The sequence below is a fragment of the Eurosta solidaginis genome, chromosome X (assembly GCF_040869045.1).
Source record: "Eurosta solidaginis isolate ZX-2024a chromosome X, ASM4086904v1, whole genome shotgun sequence".
NCBI lineage: Eukaryota > Metazoa > Arthropoda > Insecta > Diptera > Tephritidae > Eurosta > Eurosta solidaginis.
The window spans coordinates 85,172,396-85,182,197 of record NC_090324.1 but is presented as its reverse complement, the minus strand read 5'-3'; the positions used below and the strand labels follow the sequence as shown (position 1 = coordinate 85,182,197).

The 9,802-nt window shown below is 32.6% G+C and overlaps 1 protein-coding gene across 2 annotated transcripts; it reads right to left on the bottom strand.

Moving 5' to 3' along the window:
• Nucleotides 1–4,467: 4,467 nt before the first annotated feature.
• On the bottom strand, nt 4,468–9,374 carry LOC137234349 (uncharacterized). Of its 2 annotated transcripts, XM_067757937.1 has the most exons (7): nt 9,253–9,374; nt 7,036–7,157; nt 6,837–6,959; nt 6,364–6,576; nt 5,692–6,021; nt 5,344–5,503; nt 4,468–4,965 (listed from the first exon to the last, which is right to left on the bottom strand). In XM_067757937.1, the coding sequence occupies exons 1-7, from the start codon at nt 9,320–9,322 to the stop codon at nt 4,490–4,492; spliced, it is 1,494 nt and encodes a 497-aa protein (XP_067614038.1). In that variant the 5' UTR covers nt 9,323–9,374; the 3' UTR covers nt 4,468–4,489. The 2 variants fall into 2 exon arrangements, with proteins under 2 accessions (XP_067614038.1, XP_067614039.1); XM_067757938.1 differs by lacking the exon at nt 6,364–6,576.
• Between the last annotated feature and the right edge of the window lie 428 nt (nt 9,375–9,802).

The window sequence follows — 9,802 nt, the reverse complement described above, 5'->3', positions numbered from 1 at the left end:
TTTTGAGCTTGTATCGAGAATGATTTAGCCTCAATTTAAGAACATTATGAGCTTGTATCGGGAACGTTTGGGGCTTGTATTTAGAACGATTTAGCCTCAATTTAAGAACACTATGAGCTCGTATCGAGAACGATTTCCGCTCATTTCAACAAGGTTTTGGGCTCACATTGAGAACGATTAGGTTTCAATTTAAGAACGTCTTGTTCATTTTATTGAGAACAATTTCCGCTCATTTCAAGACAATTTTGTAATTGTTTTATGAACAGAATATGCTTATTCTCAAAATTATTTAGTACCCCCATTTACACTAAATTAAACATGTTTCCTTTTCAATGCCATTTATTTATGAATTAATGTTATTTACTTAAATATACCGACATAGAGGTTTTAGTTCTAAAATAGCACGTTTAACTTTTTGAGTTGTGATTTTACCACGTTTACAACGTTGCTTATAATCTATTAATTCTTATGAATATTATTAATTCTAAAATAAATTTTTCCATTGTTCAGGGTATATTGGTGTACTGGTAAAGTTGAAAAGTCATAAATATTGTTTTAATAAAGGTTTTCGTTAACATATATAACTTCGAAAAATTGTAAATGTTCGTCAAATTTCTCTTATTTACTTAAAAATACTGATAAATTTTAATATCCCTCGTTTTATAGTAAAGCTTGATGTAATACTAAATTTTAATTTTTTGGAAAAATGCAAACAATGTTTTATTTTTGTTAATTGTGCAGTTTATGGTACCCACCGAAATTTGGGCCTTTTTTTCGAGTGAGGTATCAAAAGACGCGTATTCACGTCTAGATCAAGAATCTGAAAGCGGAATTTTTTTTACCCGTTTAAAAGTTATCCGCGAAAAACTCTTCCATTGGGCACGTTTTGTTCCAACACAATTACGTTCCTGTAGGCATATGAATCAAATTCCGATATTTGGTATATTAATGAAATTTGCGCGATTTTTTATTCCAAATTTTCATATTTAATGATAAGAAATGAAAAGAAGCACAGAGGTTTTTTCATTTTTTCATCGCGCGATTTTTTATTCCAAATGTTCATACTTTATGATACGATTTAAGCCCTCTCGCGTAGGGAAGAGAAGAGGAGAAGAAAAGAGAAGGGAAGGGAAGAGGAATGAAGAGAAGGAAAAGAAGAGAAGGAAAGGGTGGAGAAGAAAAGGAAAGGGGAGAGAGAAGAAAATGGAAGGAAATAGAAGAGGAAAGATGAGAAGAGAAGATAAAAGAAAAGATGAGAAAAGACTGCGCCTAAATAAAAATGAAAATTCCAAATATTTAAAAATTAAAATTATAGATTACATCAGTTTACTATAAAACGAGCGATATTTGTTTGTTAGTTCTTAAAATTACATGTTTAAGTGAATCAAAAATTATTATTTATGATTTGCATATATAATTTCGTTATAAATATAATTTTTTAATGGAAACATTGTGGAGATTTCGGAAAGCTCAAAAACGTTTCGAAACATTTTTTAGTACTTTACGTCAAAAAACAGCTATTTAATACCCATTGAATTTAGGTTCAACGAAGTCCAACTTTACAATGTTTTAAAAATCGTTCCAAATTTCTTTATTTTTTTAACATACATGTATGTAACACATACACAACATTTCTTTTTAGATGGGAGAAAATTGGTAATGCCTTCAGGTGAAATGGTCTAAAACTTCATGAAGTTTTTCATACTATTTAAAAGTTGAAATTGGTTGAAATAAAATTCATTGATTTTATCGGTTTTTTTATTTACATAATTTACTTGAACATTTCTAAAAGTTTTTTGAAAATTTAAAAATCTCCATTAAGTTTAGAAAGAAGATTTATAACTAAAACGAAATGCTATGAATCGTTACAACGTATCAACACGAGTAATGCTATATTTAAAAAATCAATGTATAAACTCGAATTACTTCTCAAAATACTTACATATAGTGAAATAAACAGTAGTAATAGTATTTTTAGTTATAAGTTTTTGATTTTGAACAGTTATTTTAATTTTATCAATTAAGATTGTTTCACGTTTACATAACTGCTTGTAACCTATGAGTTCTCTTAAATATACTTAATTCTAAAATACATTTTCCCATTGTTCATGGGATAAAGGTGCATCGGTAAAGTTATAAAGTCATTAATATTTTTTAAATAAAGGCTATCATTAACAGATCCAACTTCGTAAGATTGTAAATGTTGATTAAACTCTTTTACGTCAATTTTATAGCAGAGCACATACACATTACTGCTCTGAATAATAAAAAATTTTATCTTATATAGTTCAATATGCACATTATTAGAAGCTAAGTAATAGTTAGTTTTGTATCGAGTTCCTTTAAACAATATTTCATAACTTATTTCACAGTTTTCAAAATCAGTGTTAATGGTTGTTTGTACATTGCGAAAATATTCTTCTTTAGTTAAATTAACAAAAACCAAAGATTTAATACTGAAAGTAGTTTCGAAGCCATTTTCATGGGTCAACAAAAAGTGAGCAAATTTCATACCAGTCTTAATAGCTAGAGAGTGAGAAGGATTTTTTCTTGAGTTCGTATTATTAAAATATGCTTTGGCTTCTTTATGTTTTGCTTCAAAACGCATACACCACATATATTTAAGAGGCCCACACCTCCTTATAGCAGAACTATAATGAACAAGAAAGTGGTGTTTAGGCTTCAAAGGACCATATAGATTTATATACATTAAATGATGCTGCTTTACAAAAAGCTCTAAACTACTCAGGTCTTCGGAATTAAAGGTCGATTTTGAAAGTATTTCAATAATTTTCAACAGTATTACTAACAGCTGCCAATGCCTATTATTTTCAGGGATAAGGTCACCTATCATAAGGGGTAAAAAATTAACAAAACACATCGTTTCACTAGCAGACATTTTTAAATTGAATGCTTTAAGTCTTGAATAACTTAAAGATATGGAGTTGTTACCTATTTCAATTTCTCCAAAGGGGAAGAGAGCTTTTCTATTGTTTATTTCATTTAGAGTTAAAACATTATCATTTATTAAAGCAAGTAAAACATTACAGATGTCGTATTTGCATACACCTTCGTAGATGTCGTGCATAATATCAAAACAAATGTTATCTACTACATGGAAGCTAGAAAGGTCTTCAAATATACAATTGCCTTTAATCCCAGATTCCTGATAATTGTTTAGCTTTAAATCTCTTTGGTAATTACTTTCAGTTCTTAGGGAGGTAGAAATTTCAGTTGTGTCAAATTGCATTTCTTCCTTTGATCTGGTGCATGCTCGGCAAAATCTTTTCGAAGTAAATGACTATACAAATCCTAATGTACTATTGACCGCTGGTTATCGCCGACAATCAAACCTAATACGAAATGAATTTTGAGTATTTTCCCCCCGGTTATTATTTCTATTCCTGCTTCCAATTCTTTTAACTTTTCTACAAGATGGTAAAAAGATTTTTCATTACCATTATTTCTTAGACAAGCTGTTGATAAATAAGCAGCAGAAAATATATAGTCTAACTTAGATAGGATGTGTTGAGGCATGGTTGGAAAACTTAAGTAGCACCCACAAATAGAATATGTATGACTTCCAAGTGGGTTATTTATTTGAAAGTCATCAAAATAAAGAATATACGGTATAGTCAAATTAAATGGGAACTGGGTAACTTGTCGCTTAAATAAATCTGCATTTACGAAATTGTTCAAAGAATCGGAATGCCTGTGTGCATTTGTGCTTTCTAAAGTGACATCTAAAATTTGACGTATTTGGAAGATTGATTTAAAATAAAATTTTAATGGCATTACATAGATATTTGAAAATTTCGGTTGTAAAGTTGGGTTACCTTGACTAATTACTTGCGAGACTGTTTCGTTTATTGTAAACGATTTGTGACTTTCGAATAAATTCATTTCACTCAAAATTTTAAGCAGTCTATGTTCAGTTTTTATGTCTTTAAACGGATCTTTGCAAAAGTTCAAAATACAATTCACATCTTCTCTTATTTCAGTTTGGTTGAAGCAACCCTCAATGGTAGTTGAAACTAATAAAAGCGATGAGGAAGTCTCGTTTTGGATATCTATTACTTGGTTACGAGCCATTGAACTTTGTTGATACAGATTTAAAGACAAACTAATGGTTCTTTTTTTAAGGCTATTTAAAATGCTAGAAATTTGTGTATAGCTTTTTTGATGCAACGATATACATTCAGTTCGTTTTGGTTGAGCTTGTAAATTTGCTTTTATGGAACTTAATTTTTCTGTGCAAAAACTTGGAAAAGCGTTCAATTTGTCAACACTGTTACCAAGTTTGTGTTTATTTTCCAAATGTAATCGAAAATAAGAAAAATTTGTAAATGTTTGATTACAATTTCCTTGTATACATAGAATCTTTAACATTTTCGTTGTATCTAAGTGATCAATTTTAAAATGAGTTAACAAGAGCCTAGGTTTTAGAAATTTTTTATTGCACTTGAAGCAAATGTACATTTTGAGGCAGTTATATATTGTCAGTTAAAGACTTTAAAAGTGAAGTGACATTAGCAGACTTTTTGTCAAATAGTGTACATATTTCATAAAAAAATTTCTGAATAAATAACCATGTATTACCACATGCTTCAGGATATTTTAATGTCAAAACTTGAAATAATTTAAAACAAGTATCTAAACTTTCTATGAATGAATTCATTTGAAAGAGCGTATTATCAAGATACACATAATATTTTGTGATGTCTATCTCAGACAATCCTTCTACGATAATGAAAGGCTGCACTGTTAAGCCAGCAGAGTAGTATTTAGAAATAAGTGCGTCGATTTGTCGTTGGTAATCATTTATTGTGACAACTCGCAGAACCATACTCTCCTGTGCATCTGCAATTGTTACTTTTTTATTTCGCTTGCCCGAATTGTCTATAAACCTTGATATCAATGGTAAAATTGCGTTCAATAAAATAGTATACAAGTAATCTTGCGCATCTGTTGGACAAGGGATACAATTAGTAAGAAATTGTTTATAAATAATATTAACTAATTAAAATAGCAATTCAAAGTATAAAGCAGTTTACATTGATATATGAGCCGTTATTTTTGCAAGTGGTATTAGTCCAGAAAATATTAGAAAAACAGGTATATACATATATTTATTTAAATTTAAATATGTATGTATTTACATATTGTTCCGAACTAATGCATAGATTGATAACAAAAACAAAAACAACAATGTAAAACAATGTAAATGGCCCTTTACGAATATTTCTTAATATAACTTTAAAAATATTGTGATGTGGAAAACAGTCGTTTGCCCAAATGTTAACAATCATATTTAAAGCGATATTTACATATTTCTAAACCAACCTTTATTGGTCGAGGACTTTGCTTTTCCAAATAATTGCTTACAGTAGTCGTTGTGTATATCGGTATGATAAATATTGGTAATGGCGTTTTTAAAATGTTCCCATTTCGAAAACAGCAATAGACCTTTTGATGGGTATAATAACTCGAAGTCAATATTAATCTGCAAAAAAAAAAAATTTTAAATAGTCGTCGTGATAAAGCATATTTGTATTTGTATTGATCTATATATATATATTTTAAATTATCTGTTTGTATGTAGGTATGCATCGTCGAAACTGCTAGCATATCGTCGTCCCCTTGCCAGAAGCATAAATATGCAATTTTTTACTATCTACGAATAAGCCTTACCAATTCTGGAGCTCTTGCGTGAGACAGCTTGGACCAAGCTAATAAAAATTCATAGCTTCCTAGTTCTTTTAGTTCACTTTGACGCATGTGGAAGGTCTTTTTCCATTTGTCGCATATGTCATCCCAGTTCGCGCTGTCTCTGTCTAGGGAAGTTTTTAAAGCTAATCCAATTGTTTGATCGAACTCCACTGCACCATCACTCGAACTCAATAGCTCGGTATCCTGTAAGCATAAATCTAACTTTCGTCTTTTGCAAGCCTTATTTTTGTACTTAGCAAACAATTTTCCGCTAGCATTGTTATTCGCTTTTCGAGGTATGTAATAAAAGTCCTAAAAATTAAAAAAAAAATTAAAAAATACAATGCATGAATAAACAGATTTCAAATGTAACAACTCTATATATGCATATGCACTTAAAATTTCTATATAAAATAAGGGCGGACAGCAGTGTTTCGATTTTTCATAAAAAAAAAATTAAGTGCATATACACATACGCGTCAGAAGAAACAGGATCTGTATCGTGTGTGACAATTCGTAAGCTCTATAAGAAAGTATTATCCACTCTTCACTCAATTTAAAAAAGAGAAACTGCCAAACTAAATAAATAAGTGTGAGACGTAACACATGATACGGTCCCAGGGTTATTATCAAAAGCTCTTATAACCAAACTACCTTCATATCATTCTCATTGGGGAACATACAACAAACTTCATGGAATAAATTGTCAAAATCATGTGGCTTAAGTACAAGACTAGTGCTTATTATTTCCTCGATTATGATGTCAATTAAGTCATTTCTGTCGCTAAACTTAAGTGCCTTATGTTCTTTATAAGACTCAACTATTGCTTTGCCTTTTGATGATTCGCACACCAAATCAGATAAGCTCTATAAGAAAGTATTATTATTATTGACTTAGTCCGACAATCGGTTCTACCGGGTTTCACACCCGCCCAAGAACTGTTATTTCAATGTAACCCCATTTAATTTCAACCGTTTTTGCGTTAACCTCGTAACTACATTTTTTGAAATTTTACCATGTAATATTAATGCAGAAACGGGACGATTTTTCGCATCCTATCATAGGAGCAGCTTCTTGCAGCAGGACAACAACAGCTCTATAAATTGTATAAATTTTTTTATTTTACCCTCTTTAACACGTTTCTTTCAATTGAAAAACTTGATGCTGGTGAATGTGTACTACTTGTTTGCTTCTGCAACCAGTCAGCTACTTTCGAGGGCATTGACAGTGTATCATCGTCAATTCCAAACTATTTCAGCATGATAAATAAATAAATGATAAACAGATTATTAAACACACATTTTAATTATCTGTATAAATTTAACCTCTTCTTTTCTCCAAGCGAAAAGCTTCTCCCGAAATAAAACCCGCAATCCTAAGGGTGGAACTGCCTCTTTTAAGTCTTCGCCTTTCAAGTATTTTAAACTTTCAAACGTGACTTCCGCACCTGTGAAATAACAAAAAGTAAAATGACGCAATTCATTCTTTCGGTAATGATTTAGAACAGGGGTTGACGGGATTTAAAGGGATATGTAGCGCAACCCTCTCAAGGGGTCGCCAGCGCAATATATATGTAGTTTCCCCGACCCAATTATCAACCTCACCTACCCGCGGCGAATCTTGTTTCACTCACTCACTCACACTAAGCTCCTCATAGAACTAGGGGGGTGGGGAGGGAGGGATGGCCTGAATGTTTAATATGGTCATATAAATAAACCAACAACAGGGGTTCACTGCTAATATGCGTTCAAAAATATCGAGAGAGGTGTCGAAAGACTCGCATTGACCTCGACAACAATAATCCAAAGGCGGAAAGGAAAAGGTTTTACTGGTTCATGCTAAGTTTTGTTCATACATATATTTTGAGCTGAAGCTCCCTTAAATTAAACCAAACGTGGTAACAGATAAGTCAGTATAGCCAAAAAAAAGTGTGTATTGAGCAATCGAAAAGTCAAAACCTAAAAATTGGCTGCTATTTTTTCCTCAGAGTGCACTGATGTGCAGTTTTCGTGGCGACATCTTGAATATACGATTTATATTTACTGTGTGCCTTCGCGTTATGTGAGTACATTTAAGTAGCAGCAAAAGTGCGTCTTCTGCCAAATAACGCCACAAGTAAGCCAATATTTCGCAAATGAACTTTAAATTGAATATTCTTAGAGGTAGTTACATACGGTAACGTTTAACAAGATGGAGCACCAGATAATTTTTATCAAAAATCATCAAAGGTGGTATCAAAAGATGCGTCTCGACCTCCGTTTTAAGAGTTCGAAAGCGGCAATGAAAATTTTTATTTCTGTCGAAAGTTATTTACAAAAAACCGTAAAATGACCCCGGGAGAGTTCCAAATTTGGGGCTCGATCCATTCCTTTTTTTGGCATAGAAAACCTTTCTGCGTTGGCGGCCTTCGGCCGCGCTTATAAAAATTAACCCTAATGTGGTCCTACACCGGTTTGGCGATCAAAACTAAATGCCCGCAGAATACCTTTCTGCATAAGTGTGTGTGTACAACAAATCTGGCAAAAAACAACCAAATGAAAATTTGAACCGATTTTTTGCTTATATCTTTTGACAGAAACAAAAATTTAAAGGTAATTCTATACAACAGCATGACACTGCTAATACGTGTCCAAAAATATCGAAAGAGGTATCAAAAGACGCGTATTGACTTCGACAACAATAATCCGAAGGCGGAAAAGAATAATTTTATCTCTGTCCGGAGATATTTACAGTTGAAGTTAGAGATTTTCATGTGGTTGTTATAATGTTGCCGTACCCACACAAAAAATTGTGCACATGAATGTTTTGCGCGGATATAGTTTTGGTCTACGAACCGGTGTTGGATCCACCCAGGGTAATTTTTTATAAGCGCGACCGAAGACCGCCAATGCAGAAATGTGTTCTGCGCAAAAATACTATGGATCCCACCCCCCGTTTCGGAGGGACCCGTGGGTAATTTTTCGGTTTTTTGTTAATATCTTTTGAACGACTTAAAATGTTTATTTTCCGCCTTCGGATTGTTGTTCTCGAGATTAATACGCGTCGTTTGATACCCCTCCCGATATTTTTGGAAGCGTATTAGCAGTGTCATGCTGTCGTAAAGAATTACCAAATCTTTCAAGTATAGTTTGCCGAGGAGTTTACGATGAACATTTTACTAGACTAACATTAAAATCAAAAATATCAGCCGTATCTATAATAAGAACCATAACTTGTAGAAAAATGCGCTTGAACAGCAAATATTTAAAACTACGAACAAGGAAGAACATGTTATCAACAAGCGAGAGTTTTCTGTCCCCTGTACTTCAAGCAGTAAAATCGCATCTGTAAATTTTTTGTTCAAATATATTGCATCATGCTCCTTAAATACACATAAATCCCAGTGCACAACAACCACATGAAATATTGCTAACTTCAACTGCGTCTTTTCACACCGCTCTCGATATTTTTCGACGAGTATTAGCAGTCGACACTCTTCTAGGTTTTTCCCATTCTTTCGGCCACCATTTTTACTTTAGGTACTATTTTATTTCACAACTCACTTTTAAGGTATGGAAGAACACTTTCCATATCAATTTCTTTGAGGAACTTGCACAAGTTTTCTTCATCCATTTTCACACCAACTAAATTATTTATTAAATTTTTGCAGTAGAAGAAATTGTAATAAAACTGTGTACCGAAAGCACCGGTGACGAAAAATTTAATGCGCTTTAATTTTATCTTGGCAGAGCTATACGAGGTGGCAGTAGGGTGGGAGCTGATTTGTACTTTTTTAATATGTTTGATACATCAACTTTCGGCAGAGTACGATTTTGACATTAGTCCATCAATTTACAAAAACAAAGCACATTGAACTTTTATTTATCTTTGTACGTATGTCACCGTGCTACCATCTTGTATGTTCCGCCAAGAATTTTATTAATCAGACACCAGTGAAACTGTGTAAATATGCGCAGCGTTGAGTTGTCGTAGCGTAGCGCTTCTCGCGCTAATACGTTATTTCGTAAAATTGTGACACAATGACGCCTGTAGCATAAAACCAAGAAATGACTCCAAACCGATCTAAAGTCGGCGGGATCTATAGTAGTTTTG